The 17,388-nt window shown below is 31.9% G+C and overlaps 1 protein-coding gene across 2 annotated transcripts in view; it reads left to right on the top strand.

Annotated features, from left to right (window-relative positions):
- Nucleotides 1-17,388, top strand: part of Pxd (Peroxidase) — a 197,060-nt gene that overhangs the window by 169,045 nt on the left and 10,627 nt on the right. Inside the window, exons 4-8 of one of the 2 annotated variants that reach the window (XM_088226258.1) lie at nucleotides 5,834-6,067; nucleotides 8,734-8,921; nucleotides 9,444-9,620; nucleotides 10,059-10,255; nucleotides 12,138-12,336. In XM_088226258.1, coding sequence (XP_088082384.1) covers nucleotides 5,841-6,067; nucleotides 8,734-8,921; nucleotides 9,444-9,620; nucleotides 10,059-10,255; nucleotides 12,138-12,336 — 988 coding nt within the window. In that variant the 5' untranslated portion in view covers nucleotides 5,834-5,840. Of the gene's footprint in view, nucleotides 1-5,833; nucleotides 6,068-8,733; nucleotides 8,922-9,443; nucleotides 9,621-10,058; nucleotides 10,256-12,137; nucleotides 12,337-17,388 lie in introns of those variants that run through there. The other variant, XM_088226257.1, reaches the window with a different exon arrangement.

Below are 17,388 nucleotides of genomic sequence, written 5' to 3'. Positions count from 1 at the left end.
ATTAAAATACGTCTCTTCAATCTGAGTGTTTATTGTATAGAGCATGTCGACGATTCAGACTCGAACCTTGTTTTACTTTTTGTGACACAACTTATGTTAACACTTAATACAATAACTTTTTAAGACATATCATATTAATTATAGACATATATCAGATATTTTTATATTTATGTAAATTTGTCGTAATAAAAATAAAATAATGTTTTTATTACGAAAGTGGTTAGTGGACAGAACGTTCCTATATTGATTTATTATTTTTGTAGAACATTTTTTTTTTCTCTCATTGAATACATTTTTGTTATTTTCTAAGGTCAACCTTTTCTTTTATTTCATTCTTATTTTATTAACATTTTTTGGATCTTAATTTAAAAAGGTACTTTTGATTTTCTTATTATTTTTATTTTTTCTGTAGCTATGAATTGAAATTTTCGATTTACTTTGTTTTATTTTTTATCTTGTTTTGATTGCATTTATGAGCACACACTATTCATTTGTGTGTTTATATTTTTGTTCCTATATTTAAAATATATTCAAGTATTTACTTATTTACTAGCCATTTAGCTATTCTTTAATTTTAATTGTATTATTTAACTATATTTTCTTACTTTATAAAAAAGATTTATTTAAACCAACTGTCTCTGGTTTTGTTGAGGTTTTTCTTCTTAATAATATTTTTCAAAGCATAAAAAAAATCATATAAGTTCATTATTTTATACGTATGCAGTGTTATGTCTGTACTCTTTTATTTGATTATTAATCAAAACTAATGTCTGAGCACCCGATGACAAACTATTATTGAATAGTTTATCGGGAAAAAATATGTTTTAATACTTTGTTTTCTTTATAATTTATTAATATTGTAATAATGTGTATATTTTATTGAATTCTTTATGAAAAAAAAAGAAGACATTTTCAAAAACTGATTTTATTAAATTGGTCACATAACTTAAGTAAGCCACCTGAACAGATTCCCATGATTACAAATAATCAATTAAAATCAACGAAAACCAGCCTAATTAATTGATACTTTCTCATAAAACAACCTTTTTACTATCCGTACATACTCGTATGTGTTTCTATTAAATTCTAGGTATAATATCCGGATAAAGTGGACTTGATTATTAAATTAATCTCATTATCGATAAAACTATACAGATAGTTACATGAAGATCATGTTTTTGAGTCAATATGCCGTGAGAGCTTCTCATGGGTTATATTTTAATTAACAACATAACGTAAAATTACGAGCAATTATTTTATTTTCTGCTTTTGTAATAGATAATTTTTTAAGTGCTTCTGAAAGTACGGTCGTTAAATATAAATATTTTTATTACAAATCTCGATAGATGTGTGATAAAATCCGGTAATTCAATGTTACAAAAATACGTATTCTACTTCAACGTAAGAATGCTCCAAAACTGTAATGACGCCATTTCATTCCATTGCATGGTAAAAAATCGTTGCAAATTTTTGGTATAGTTATTGGTTTTACAACAGGCGTGTAACGAGCGGTTTCGTCGCTGCTGTAAACTATAGCTAACTTCGTGATTGATAAATCTAGAATGATGTTTATCCGTATAGAAGGCTCTATAGAGGGTTATTTATCTGAGCATTGTACCCTTTTTTAAGTTTTAGATTTAAAATATGAAATTTGATTCAAAATTACTGGTACCATGATGCCGACATCATAAATAAGTGAATTGTTATTTATTTATTTATTCATAAAAAACACATATTACAAAAAAATAATGACGTATCCGTAACTCTATGAATCCAAGAGCCCTGTGTTGAATTGGGATACAACATAATGGAAAGTGAGATGGATGAATATTAAAATTAAAATTATTACAAACATAAATTTAAGTAAACATCTAAACTGCACGCTATTTATAATATAAAAATCTATGCAATCTCTCGCAGCAGTCTCTTGCAATGGTCTCTTCCCATGGACAAAATCCAAACTTGTTCACTTGAATAAACTTATTTATTAAAACAGACAGGGAAAACATTTTTGAGAAGGGATTATTGAAGTCTAGGCATTTGCAGGGCTTATGACCTGTCATTGGCTGGTTTAAGTACCCAATTTATGCACCATTTGCCTACGTTTAAACATCCACATTTCCTTAACTCTTCCATATGTTGGCTTTAGTGAAGTGAAAGAGCTGAAACCTTTATTAATATACAAGGTGAGATTCATCTGTACTACTGACACTCAAAAGTACTACCCACAGTTTCTGTGAACAGTTATTGTGAATTGTGTTAACCATTGTGTTTCCTACTGTGCTACTGTTTTACATATATAATTCGATGCGCCATTGCGCACAGTTCTCGGGTGAGTGTTAGCTCATCAAATCCTTCACTAATACCAAAGAAAACTAAAAAATACAAAAATAAAAATATACTTGATTACAGTTTATATATTAAAAAGTGATTGTGTTTCAAACATTCTATGAGCAAGTAAATATACATATCCTATTTACGTATTTATTAAGTTTAATTATCGATAAAAAGTCTGACGACATTTATATAAGCTAAAAAGATTCTCATGTGATATAATTTGATTGTTTGCGGCCATCTTTGCCACAAGTGCTGTGTATATTGCCTACTACAGGCGCAACTGTAATAATTATTAAATAAAATTAATATTTGATCAAAAATCAACCATTAAAATGTCAGTTGATGAATCTCTTATGGATAGTGCCGTTGATTACATCAACAGTATATCCTCTAAAATTCATAGTGCACTGGCCGTACTCACTGAGCCGTCTTGCCGAGCCACAAAAGACCAACAAGTTCGTATACAGACCTATTTAATTTGAGTTTTGACTGTTACGAATCAGATGGCACTTGCAATGGGCAAACTGGAAGGCGCTATTGAAGCGCTGAAATCAAATAAGTTATCTGGACCTACTTGGAGTTCTATAACATCAACGAACTCACAATCAAACAAAAAATATGCGATGCCCCCGATAACAATCAACAAAGCGCCAGCACTCCCAGCGCGACCTGCAGTATTTGTTTTTCCGGAAGATAAATCTACATCATATAGATCAGAATCAACTCTAAAAAAATGAAGATCGCACTGAATCCTACTGAAATAGGTGTTAAAATAACAGGAGTGAAGCAAATTAAAAGTGGGGGAATAGTCATTCACCCAAGTTCTCACCGAGAAGCTTTAAAGCTTGCAAATAACCCTGAAATATCTGGTGCTGGATTAAAAGCAACGGTGGCGACTTATAGGCTCCCACGCATTGCCATCCATGAATTGGAACAAAACACCTCACCCGATGACGTCACTAATGCGATACATCTGCAGACTCATGATGAGATAGGTATACCGCTCGAGGATCTAAAGAAACAAGTCATAATGTCTCATAAATCTGGCCCTCGAACAGGGACATGAACATTTATATTTAGATTTCCTCCCTCTGTGCGACAGCAATAAATATGTTCATCCCTAAAGCCAACTTTATCCGACCAAAGTTTCCAAAATGGTTCAGTCCGTATTGAAAAAACTTAATATTTGAAAAAAAAAGAAATCACAAATTATATAAATTAACTGGCAACCTAATAAATTACCAAATATTTTCCCAATTGACAGAAATGGTAAAAGCGGAGACGAGAATCTGTTACAGTGTCTTTATTAGCAATACTGAGCAGATGATAAACGATGACCCGAAAAAGTTTTGGAGGTTTGTCTCGGATAAGCGTAGCGATCACCATATACCGTCAATTATGTTCCTCAATGACGGACGAGCAACTAATGGTGCCGACATTGCAAATTTTTTTGCAACTCATTTTTCATCCGTTTTTGTAAATAATAATTCCTCATGCTGCGCTATCCCATTACAATATTCAAATACTATAGATTTAAACAGTTGCACAATTTCTAATAATGATGTTTTCCGTTCTACGAACAAATTAACTAATAAAAAGACTACTGGGCCTGATGGAATTCCAGATTTATTATTGTAAAGTGGCCACTTAAACCAGCCAATGACAGGTCATAAGCCCTGTAAATGCCCAGACTTTTATATTCCCTTATTTAAGTTTTTCTCCATCCCTGTTATAATTTATTAATATGATTAAAAAATTGTAGCTACACTCTCGCTAAACCAATTTCATTCATGTTTAATCTCTCTCTGTCATCTGGTGAGTTTCCATCCTTTTGGAAGATAAGTTATATAAGGCCTATTTTTAAATCAGGTGATAAATTTGATGTTAACAATTAAAGGCCTATTTCAACATTATCTTGTATCCCTAAAATGTTTGAAGCTATTATTGCTAGCAAAATCACGCCTATGTTTAATAATATACTGATCGATGAACAGCATGGATTTAGATCTGCCAGATCAATCACCTCTAACCTGGTAGATTATACCCAGGTTATTGTCAAAGCACTCGAAAATGGTCAGCAGATTGACGTTCTCTATACAGATTTTTCTAAGGCATTTGACAAAGTAGATCATAAAATTCTCATGTATAAATTACATGCCTTGGGAATAAGAGATCCATTGCTCTCATTTATTAAATCGTATCTTACTGGTAGGACACAAAATGTTCGGATAAATAACTATTTATCAACCAGTATTGATGTTACATCGGGTGTACCTCAGGGTGCTCATTTGGCACCCCTGCTTTTCAATTTGTTTATTAATGATGTTGGTAAATCATTCTCTCACTTTCGTTTTTGGCTCTTCGCAGACGACAAAAAAATTATCAAAATAATTCAAATTTTAGAAGACTGTTTTCTTCTTCAATCAGACATTAACTCTTTTAACCGATTGTGTAAAGTCAATAAATTAGAACTAAATATTAAAAAATGCAAAATAATGTCATTTCATAGAACAAAACAACCAATTTCCTTCGAGTACCTATTAGAAAACTCCAAAATTGATGTAGTTAAGTCCATCAGAGATTTAGGAGTTGTTTTGGACTATAAACTGACATACAACGAGCATATAGATAATACAGTAAATAAATCACTAAAATTAATTGGCTTCATTAACAGAATATACTCTGATTTTGCTAATGTCCGTACAATCAAAACTCTTTATTGCTCAATTGTTCGCCCTCTTCTAGAATATGCCTCCGTAGTCTGGTCTCCATTTTATGTCAATCGCATAAATTACATTGAATCAGTCCAACATCGCTTGCTTTGAAAAATAGCGTGAATGCTTGGACTAGAGAGAGATAATTATTCTTATGCTGAAAAAGAGTCAATTTTAAATATTACTAGTCTACAAAAACGTAGAACTAATATTGACTCTATATATATGTTCGGCATACTAAATGGTATATTCGATGTTCCATCATTACTGGGACAAGTAAAATTCAATATTCCGACTCGTAGATTGAGAAACAATGAAGTACTGTTCATCGATCAACATAGAAAAAACTATGGCCTTAATTCTCCAATGACCCGTCTTTGTCGTATTGTTAACTCAAGACAAGATCTGGACTTTTTTGGTTTAAGTTAACAACGATTTAAAAGAGCACTAAATAAATAGTCCAGATCTTGTCTCGATGTCCCTTATGTTTGTCAATGCTTCTTTTCTTTTTTTAATGTTTTAAACTATACGTTTATTGTAATATTTAAACCTTATAATTTGTATACATGGACAATGTCCGTTAATAAATAAATGCTTGAAAACACTTTTAAAATACAATATTTAAAATTGAGACCACGGCTATATTTTTTTGGGTTGAAAAGAAGAAAACAAATACAAACGCTGAAAACATTCTCAAAAATGACCTAATACGTTATCTATTAATGTTACAATTATTACTAATTAAGTCCTGGCATTAATTGTTATATCTCTCTCTTCCTCAGATTCACGATGCTGTTCCTGCTGGCGCTTCTAGCGCTGAGTGCCGCTAGTGAAGGAGTGAGGTTTGGTTTGCACCAGGATCCGGTCTCCTCCTACAGCGTGTTCCTGAACCACCACCCCACCAACTCATTCTCCTCCCCGAGCTACCACGGCCCACAAGGGTATCATGGTCTACAAAGACCTAAGATCTATGGAGGCTCGTCAGGGGGATTCTTCCAACCTTACTCTCCATTCACGTAAGTGAATTTTCTTATTATTGGTATAAAAATAAATATGTTTTCCAAATAAATCTTCAATAAATGTCAAAATATATACTGGATTTAACATCCGGGGGATTTTATCGAGGTAAATAGAACAGCTTTTTTTAGAACAGCTCTCGAAAATATAATTATTTGCAGGGTCCCTTCCTTTCTCAATACTGCTCAGGAGCCTTATGCTGGAAATATGTGACATTTTGTCACCCACTCGACAATAGCCGATTGGGCATTTCGATTGCTTTGTCATAATGTTATTCTTGAAAACCTTCCGACAATTTAATTACAAAGACGAACGAGAAAGTGGCAACACTAACAAATCCGTATATATCTATGGCTCTCCTGCCAAACCTTTATTGTTTCTTGTCAGACTTCTTCCGTTGAATATTTTGTGTATGGAATAATATATAATGAAAAAAAAAAAAAAATGTTTTACTAAGACACTGCAACATTGATAATTATTACTATTTGCCTTTGACATAACACACATCTACGTGTTATTAGAAATATTTCATATTTATTTAATGGATTTTAAAATCATATTGTAAAATATATATCTCAAATACGTATTTTGACATTGACGAGCAATAAGATAATTTTAAAATCATATTTCTAGTGAACCTTCATTTGATAATGGATTTAAAATAGGTACAGTTATATTGGTTGCACATTTGTTGATACGCCATAATCATAACATTGATCAGTGTTGTAAATTTTAAGTTGAATACAACAAAAAAAACAACTCGTCATTCAAACATAAATGCCGAGCTTTTTACAAGAAGGAAGTTTGACAGCTGAAGATACGATGTCGCATTTGATTTTCAATGTCAAGTGCTTTGGCGCACTCGAGATACAGTCGATCGGTTTTCAATTGACTGCATTCGTATGGGTATTTCAAGAATGCTGTTACTCGTCAAATTACCGAAGTCGCAAACGATTCTAAAGACCAATGAGTTTAGCATAAAACCCTGATTGCCAAAAAACAAAATTTAAACCTTTTACAATATTAACAAGGTCAATAAGCACTCTAACTTGAATATAAAAAAAAACGCATTTTATAATCTGCTGTTGGCTGATTGAAATTTTTAATTAAAAGCCTGTGTAACATTTACGTACTGATGATTGAGCATAATACGCACGCAGTATCCTTGAATATTGTTCCACTGTCTGGTCTCCTCAATATTCCAAATATATTTCAAGAATTGAAAGAATTTAAAAAAAAAAATTGAATCGCCTAAACTATCGTCAATATTTACATGTCAATAACTATGAATAAGCTGCAGTACATCACAAAATCGATACCTTACAATCTAGAAGAATGAATCATCAATGATACCGTTTTCCTTTACAAAATATGCAATAACAATTTAGATTGCCCTCAACTGCTTGGAAAATTGAAATTCGTATTCCTCAACGCACAATTTGACTTCAACAATTATTTCATGTTGGTATTTCAAGCACGAATAATAATAAGAATGCATCTTTGCCTAGAATTTTAAATAATTATTACACGTTTTTTGCTGAAATAGATATATGTTTCCTCACTTTAAACAAATTTAAAGAAAATGCTAGAATCCTAATTAAAAATAATAGTTTTAATTTAATCTAACTAATACCTAATATATTTTTTTTGTTGACATTTTGATATTGTAATTATTTTCTCTTGTTGAAAGAAGAAAGAAGGGAGCACTGATAGCTCCGTATTACTCCGTATGGATCCGCCGGCGAAAGGATTTCTAAGTCCTAGTAAACAAAAAAAGTTTTATTTTATTTTGTTTATTATTTCATTATAACTGTAATATTTTACTTATTTTTTACGTGTGGAATGATGCGGAGTGGCTATTTCAATGTGAGCTTTTTTTCTTCTTTTTTTGACATTGTATTTAGTAATGTATAGAAAACTATAATTGGCCTATAATTTTGGTTTATTTATAAATTATTATTTTTTTGTTGTAATGTTTGTAGTTTTTTTTAATAAATAAATAAATATTTTTAAACGCACATTTTTGCTGGATAAAATTTTTGTTTTTATTTTTTTTATTAATTTTTTTTTTATTTAGATTACGGATTATTACATTTATTTTACAAAAATAATATATTTTTTTATTCATACTATATTGTTGATAATAATATTTTTTACATCTTTTGAAAAATTTGTTTGAATCTTTTGTTCAGTATTGTCTGGTAGTTTATTGTATAATTTCAGTCGCTGGTTTATTAGCCTCGACTGTCCTTGTCTAGTTTTAGAAGGTTACGAATGATATTTTTCTGATGTTCTCGTATTGTGTCCTAGAATTTTTTTCAAGTTTTAGTTCTTCGTCCACAATTACACCAGTAGCTAATTTATGAATAAATTTTAAGGGTTCTAATTTAAAGAGTTCAGTTACATTTAATTGTTAAGTTTGTGTAGAGTTTTTTAGTTGCTGTTAGATAGGAGAGGTCATATGCTAACTTTAATATTTTATTTTGCTGTCTTTGTAGTCTGTTTATGTCATTTTGATTTCCTATTCCTCATCGTAGTTGCATATAACATATTTAAGTTTTTACATAGGCTTCATACATCAGAATTGTTTCCGTTTTTAGTTTCTGGTATCTTATACAAAATATAAAACATTTTGTGAATCTTTTTTTTTCCGTTTTGACGATAGTGGGTTTGCAAGCGCCCCCGCTGTAGCGCCCGTAGACCCCGCCACCCTGACCTGCGGTTTGGCACCTGCCACGTGTATAGACTCCCGCTACAGGACCCTGGATGGGTCTTGCAACAACCTGAGAAACCCCGGCTGGGGAGTCCCCCAGAGCCCCTACGCCAGGCTGCTCCCCGCTAACTACGGGGATGGTAAGAATATGAAGTTCATGAATATTATCTTATTTTATATCAGTTTATTTCACATAATTTCGTTTCAATTAACTTTTTTTTATTATTTGAAAATATTACAGCAGACAAAATTTTAATAAAATAAATTTAGACTGGCGACCACGCTTGAGTTAGGCATATTACATGATGATTTAAAAACATGTTTTTTGTAAAAAGATATATTGAAAACATCTCAAGCGACGTGACGTCCGTTCTGCTCTCAAAACGAATTTTTTTAACATTTTTTTTAAGACTAAGTTTGCGTTTGACAGTCTATAATAATTATTCATTCAGTTCACTCTATTCAAATTTATATATCGTGCAAGGCGAAATCGATAAAAATAATAGTTTTTAAGCAAATGATAGAACAAATACATTTTTGATAAATTGGCTTTGTAATTTTCTTCATATTTATTAAATTTAGTGTTATGGTAAAAAATGCAATGAAAATGCTTACAAGACTTTTGATTATTGTGCCTACAGCTAAGGATTATTATTTATTAGGAATCAGTGAACCAACCACCAGCAAGACTGGGCGCGATCTTCCTCTGCCCAGAATCCTCAGCCTGATGTTGTTCCCTGACCAGCCCATCGACGACCCAATCTGGAACCTGAACGCTATGCAATGGGGTCAAATCATGACTCACGACATGTCCCTAGCCGCTGGAGGAACTCAATCGCGTAAGCCATAAAATTATATGCACCATCAAATAATTACGTATAAATGTCAATTTTAAATAAAAAATACGAAAAGAAAGCGGAATAGCTTTATGCAAGTTGTCATACCCTGGTTAGAATGAGGCATTGACTTTGCAGGTCCTATATTCATTTTGTTTTGTGATCGATTCTGTACATCCATCAAGGATGTCTCTATTGAGGTCCCATTCCATCGAGTTGATTTTTTTTCCTTTCTCATAATTTATCAATCATTACCTCCTTTCAAATTAAATAGGTTTTAAAATTAAATAAATATCCCTATTTAAATGAGGGCAATAGGTGATTAAATAGATATTGATGAAAGTACCCTTTGAAAAACGGGGTTTTTCTTTGACACCAAGTATGAATTTGTATTTATTAGATATAATTTGATTTGCTTTATCAATGTGTTGATCTTTACAGACAGAGAAGATACTCAGTGCTGTAGCAACGAAGGACAGTTCATGGACCGTAGCAGCCTGAGCGAGCACTGCTTCCCGATAATCGTTCCTGAAGATGACCCCATCCATCAGCTTACTAGGACTAGGTGTATGAACTTCGTCAGGACAATTACCACCAGAGATCGGAATTGCGTTGGAGGATATGAACCAGCTGAGCAGGTAAACTGATAAAGCAATGCATCTCAAAACATTTAAAAACGAAAAAATTGATATAATTTCAATACGAATGCATTAATCAAGACAGGATTCTGAATATGTCAATGCTTCCCAAGGGAAAAAGATATTTGTTCTTCCTCTTAAATACACTATATGTGGTAAACATATAAAATAATAAATGTTTGCAAAGTAAATATTAAATAACCTATGAAAAACAGTTTTGGAAACATGACAATTTTCCAATCAAGGCCCCTATAGTCCTTAAAATGTAACATGATTAGAATAACAGTTGTCAGAAAAAGTGACGACATAACTTTGTAGTAACGTCAAAGGAGTTATTTAAATTGACACACGAAAAATCATTTGTATCTGGCGTGTTAATTTATTTTTTGATTACAACGGTTAAAACATAAATCAACATTAAAATATAAAATCAGCTTTAAAACTAAAAAAAAAAACTACAATAAACCTAATTATTAACGACGTTTTTACAAGATTACATCATTTCGCAAAAACGTTAGAGATGGGACAAATTGATCAAATAAAAAAACTATTCGTTTGATGTTGTTTATGAAAAAAGTCATTCTAATCAAGCTATATTTCAGGGACTGTAACAACCGTTTTTTTTGAAAAACTTTAACAAAACAAAACCAATATTTATTTGATGGGCGGAGATAAACGGAAAATTTCCTTGTATATTCCTGCATTAATGGTATTAACAGTACACTTTTACGACTATTCAAAACACGAATAAATCATTTTGTGCCTATTAAACTTTGGTTTTGATAAAATAAGTATGCGCGTTTGTGTCATATCTACAGTGGCACAAATAAAACAAGGTAGTCTCGGTAATATAAGTAGACTTATTTCAATCATGCATTAGGTGGTACAAAGAGTATAAGTTAGTTCTAGTAGTATTAGTAGACCCATTTCTGTCCCATCTTTAATAATTCACGTAGTATATCTGGAATATCTCTGTTATTTGTACAAATTACTCGAATATTGTTGAACAGAAGAAATAATCTTTAAATAATTTTACCCATTTTGCAAAATATGAGTTCTGTGGCTAAATAATTAGGTTCAAAATAATGTTTTATTACTCTCTTGAAAAGTTACATTATTGCACATAAGTTTATGCAAGCCAATCAAAGATTTATTAATGTAACAAATTTTTAACGTACTTCAAGATTTTTTAATATATTTTAAGAAATATTTTGCTGTTTGCATCTTGAACAAAAAAATGGTTTTAAAAGGAGTCGGCATTTATTAATTTTCAATCGGTACTAATAAAATATAAATTGAACAGGTAACCTACTACATATTTCGAAGGTATACTGTAACTGTCTTTTTAGTTTGTAAAAAAATACATAAAAACATATTATATATTTTTAATAGAGTTAGACACGCGTGCATCCATTATCTTTTGAATAAAAGTAGGAGTAATTAATATTTTCTTAGTATTTTAACTGATAGCGCAACTTACCGGATGAAAGGTAGACGCGATTGACAAGTGGTGTTCACATTGTGTTCATATTGCGTTTTAATAACGCCGCTACTCTGAATTACAATACAAAATGAGTACAACTCACCTTATACTGGGGTTCTCCAGACCTTATTATTCAAACTTCTTTTTGCGGTAGGCTCTACGGGACGTTGGGTTGAACAATAGTACGACGACACGACGGGTTCGTAATGAATTTACAGTTATTTTGCGGTGCAAGGATTCAAAATTACCACAGCAATCACTCCCACATGCCCTCATGCTGACAGTTAGTACATCATTGCCGTAGCAAGAAAGTATGGTAACTCGCGGATAATTGTAACATCTCGATTAGAGTTCATAATAAATGTGGCGTAACCACTAATTGTAACTCTTTTTTGACAGCTTACAGTGGTGTCAGCCTACATGGACATGTCTCTCGTATACGGGAACAACGATATGCAGCACACGCCTCTGAGGGCCAATGCCGGAGGAAGGTTGCTAGTGGAGACCAGACGAGGAAAGGACTACCCACCAACTGAGGTCAACTCAACTGTTGTCTGCGAAAGTGCACTTAGCAGCAATGAACCATGCTACTTGACAGGTTTGTTCACATATCTATTGTTTTCAAACTTATTCTTTTTCTGGGACACATCGGATCTTTTTAAAAAAAAAAATGTTAATTTTGTCAAAATTGAAACTTGTATATTCCTCATCTTTTGATGTATATTACGTTCTTTTTTCAAGTTTACACGTGCAAGCTTTATATCCCCATTAAAAACTGATGTTATTTTTTTATTAATTTATGTATCTTTTGATATATTGTTTTAGTACTAATTTTAGACCGATTCTTCTTTTGGATAAGTCTTTTTTTTGGTTGTCTGGAAGATATCGCTTTAAAATGTTAAGATATAACCCTTTAAGATAATAAATACCTAAAGGTACAAAAATCGATTTCTAATAAAGCATTTTTCTATATATACATTTATGTAAATTTAGATTATTATTTTTATTATTAATCCGAAAAATTATTTAACTCCGATGCATTCATACAAATCATGGAATCAACACCGCTTATTTTAAGGTAATTAACTACTTCAATGTAATAAAGTCATTGTTAAAGGATTGTTAGTACTCTGTTTGACAACTATCAAGAATCGAATCTAATATCATAGGCATGGTAACCAGAAGAGAGCAAAAAATATAATATAACGTTTTATAAACTGCTTCTCCACCAAGCCAAAAAATATCACCGCAAACAGCTTGATAAGATTCATTATATTTATACCTCTCTCCACACCCGATGTGAATGATGTACTGCCTTACTGTGAATGTAAGGTGATCAGCCTTACATTTCAGGTGCCAGTTCTTCTTCTTTATTCTTCTTTTCCACATCCGCTCCTCAGTGTAACATCACCAGTTGCTCCAGGAGACCTATCGCTTCCTACCACGTCAATCCAGCGCCCCTTAGTTCCGCCGAATAAAGTAGAAAGATAGCCATCGACGGCCTTCCAGGACGGCGTGAGCCCGCAGGTTAAAAGAAGAAGAAATTTGGGTTAAGGTTCTCTTGAGGCATACGCAGCATGTGTCTAAAGGTGCCGGTTCGAGAACTGTGAAATATTGCAGTGTTGGACCACCTTTCAAATCAATATTTAATGTCGAGTAAGCGAAAATGCCAACCGAGGCGGACTTATCTCTACTTGATTTCCTCATTCAGGATATATTTTAGAAAATTGAGTTGGTAGTGTGAAAATCACCTAGTGGTTATAGCGTTAGGACCACATTCGTAAAGGCCTAGTGCGAATAAATATAAAAGCTTTAAATAATAATTATAATACTATAAAGTGTTCTTGTCGGATAGAAATCGCCCGCAGGCCATTGTTTTGCCGTTGGATCATAAGACAGGTTGAGATTCTTGAAAGCGATACGTGTTGTGGGCGTATCTCTCGATGCCCCATAATTGGCTTTCAATTTAATAAATGACGGATCTTTTGTTATATTGCGTTTGGATATTGTTATCAATTAAGCTTCTTTGTCTTACCCACATGTTGTTCAAAAACAACGTCTCGAGTCAACAATATTTTGAGTATGTCAACAATATTTTAGGAAAGTCAGCGAAATCAGGAAGTGTCTTCTTCCCAAAGCCTTTTCGTCCGCTTTTTCACTATATGCACAATAAACATGTGTTCTATTTCAACGTACGGAACTTGTTAAAGCGCATTGTGAAATAATATATTCCAAATTCCACCATTTCAAAATGTATTTTTGACTAAGAATATTAACACTGAGGTTTGGACAAAGCAATTTCAGCTTTAGGTATTAAGAAAACAATAATTTATCGAAGTATGATTACAAATAATTATGATGAATGATAAATGAGATATTTTTTAAGATAATTTATAAATTAAATATTCATGTCCTCTATTATTCTGATGTTATAAGCAAAAAGGCAGTTTTTTTTCAAAAATCACACAATAATTTCAATTTTATATATAATAATGGTTCTCAAGAAATTTCGAACCATTTAATATATGGCAATGAGCAGTAAAAAAAATCGGTACAAAAAACGATAAATTTAACGTTTTTTAGATTTTTTAAGCAATAACACAATCCCATCATCATCATCATACTCTTTTCGCACCTAATGGTGCATAGGACACTGCATTGGTACACCAATCGCAGCGTATCTTAATCATTTTTGTTACATATAGGTGAGATGATCAGTCTTACGCTTCAGGTATCAGTCCAGGGACTGTGAAATATTCACAACACAACATCTAAAGATCCATATTAAAAAATTCAGTATAAATGTAATGCATACACACAGGTTTTATGCTTTAGAAACGATTGACATACTGTGTTTTTGATTATGATTGTTTACAGTTTTTTTTTTAGTTTGCATAAAGTTGATAAATACTCAAAATATGACTTGCGAAAAAAACTGCCCGTTTGCTTATGACAACAGTATTATTAGTGCACACATAAGAATATAATATGTGTATCTTACCTCAAAATTAATAAAAAAAACTGCTATTATCTGTTTCGCCATGTCATGCATATTTACGAAATATCATTACATGTGATTTCTTTGATTTAAATGCACATTTAAAGTAAATCCCATAGAATTAAGAATAGTCCAGAAGGAGCGTAGAATCATATTTGAATACATCGGACTGTGTCCAATAATTCCCCCACTAAAACACACTTTCGCCGCGCGCATACTTGAAGTCACCGAGTAATATTGCCAGATCGCGCATAATATAACCATAACACAAATGTAAGGTTAAAAAAAACAATTTGTTAATTTCTCTAAAATTTTATTGTGCATTCGGAAACATTGATAGACACAACAGAGTAGATAAGTGAAGGGTTATTTAATAAGAGTAATTGAATTAATGAACTTTGAACTTAAAATATAAAACAAATTTTATTTTACATAAAACGGCTATTTTTTTATCATGTTAAATAATATTTTATGTTTTTAAGATAATTTCGGCCAAATGTCCACCACGGTGTTGTTTAATCCAAAGTTCAATTTTCATCATTTCTCTTGTTATATGAGCAAAGTAGGGTAAAATATTTTACTACCCTGGCAACACTAACGAAATTTCCATTTTGTTTCTTCGACAATCTGACAGAAAATGACATGGAAAAATAATTCAATTTTTAAGTATTGCATTTGTGACAAACACATTCATTTCATAGTTACACATGAAATGTGATAGATCCTAGCAGTATTTCTACACTTTAAAAGGACGCAACACGGGATGATTAAATTCAAAACAGGAGTTGCGTACTGAGCGACGTCTACAAATAAACTAATGGGTCAAAACGTAAACCTACTCATTTATGAGTAGTTGAGTCGTCTTCTGTTTGATGTGCGTATGCGGTTTCTGAACTATTCTTAATTCTATGGTAAATCTATATAAAATGAATCATTACTTCCATCTGTCATAAATAGTAATCATTATTTCATCTTGTTTTCCAGTACGTTTCTAAAACTCTTCTTGAGTTGGGCGATAGATGTCGCTGTTATTTATTTATTTAAATGTACAATACAGCACTATTGCCAATTACAATGTGCATTAATTATATCTTCATATGGATAATTCTTCTGTACATGTGATATCACCGTACTCCTCCTAAACGGCTCAATAGATTTACGTGCTGTTTTTAGAGAAATATAAATCTTTGCGCTGTGCGTGTTCGTAAAAAATTAAAATCTCCAATCTAAAATGTAAAAAATAGAAAGGAGCATAAATGTTTTATTCATCGATCTACCAGGGTTGCAATCGAGGAGAATGCATTTATCAAAAAATGGGAAGATGTTGTTTTTTGCGTGTAAAAAAAGTTTGTTTTTGAATGTTTACAAACAGTTTTTGTTTTTTGTGGATCTCAATCAGATTCTTTCCTCAAATTTCTTATTAATTCTACTCATTTTTTTTCTTTTTACTGGATTTTGGCAATACTAAAAAAATATAAAATTCAATACATTTTTAAAAATCGTATCCCTAGATAAGTGCACCCCTCTGTTGGTGAGAAGACTGGAGTTTGACGTTTGCAAAAAGAATGCCATATTTGAAAAAATATTCATTTTATGTCTTGGAATTCAACCATAAACAAGTACCTGGCAGGGGCGAACCGTGTAAAGAAGCGATTATGCGCAGCTTACCATTATAATTGACTGACCATAATAATGTTTTACTGTAACTTTATTTACAGAAAAACAAAAAAATTATTACTGTTTAATTCAAATCATTTCCACCGTTTGTATTTTTATCCAAATATTAATATTAATAAAACGCGCCCAGCGCCTGCGGTGAGCCAAGAAACTAGCCGACTATTCCAGTTTATTTTTTCATACAAATAAGTATACTATATTTTAAATGTCTTAACCCTAGTGCGGGTTTTTTCTTCTAGATTAAACTTGCAGATTATACAAGTTATTTGAAGATTCTTGATTTGGAAAACAGTATTTCAAACATTTTTTTAAGGGCTATTTTTCTTTGAAATGGTACATTTGACATAAGACCATAATTACTTTCATGCGTCATATTCCAGGACATATGGCACTCGACGCAGCCGTTTTTAGCACTATTAATTTCTAGGCCAATTAGGCCAGTTGACATTTTAATTGAATACCTAATGTCGGCTGAATTCATAGTGTTATTTTTTGTTTATTTATTAATGTATATATATATATAAATATCATGAATTTGCGTCGTTTGAGTTGATTTCATGGATAAGAGTTGTATCACACAGAAACACAGAAAAATAAATTTATAGTAAATATTACTTACATTATATTATGTATGTACCTCCTATGTAGGTACAAACATGTGATATTTTTTTATAGCTTACCTGTAAATAAAATCACCATTCGCCACTGGTACCTGGGTACCTACTAATCAATGAAAAGTCTTTTTCCAAGATAGGGTAATATAATAATAAGCAGGCGAACCAACGTTCTGTCAACGACAACGTCTGTCGGGTCCGCTGGTAAATTTTATAATTAGGTAAATACAAAAACGATAAAACGATAACGATAAAAAAAAGCACAATAAATTATTAAGGTTCATAAAAACAATAGTGAACAAAGACGAATAAGTCACTAATACACTTTGGACCTTACTCATAACCTTGGCATAAAGTTACG

This window comes from Micrasema longulum, unplaced genomic scaffold, assembly GCF_059751315.1.
Source record: "Micrasema longulum isolate JH-2025_06_02 unplaced genomic scaffold, ASM5975131v1 h1tg000416l, whole genome shotgun sequence".
NCBI classification, from domain to species: Eukaryota; Metazoa; Arthropoda; class Insecta; order Trichoptera; family Brachycentridae; genus Micrasema; species Micrasema longulum.
The sequence above is the reverse complement of the archived record's forward strand: the minus strand, read 5'-3'. Positions and strand labels throughout refer to the sequence as shown.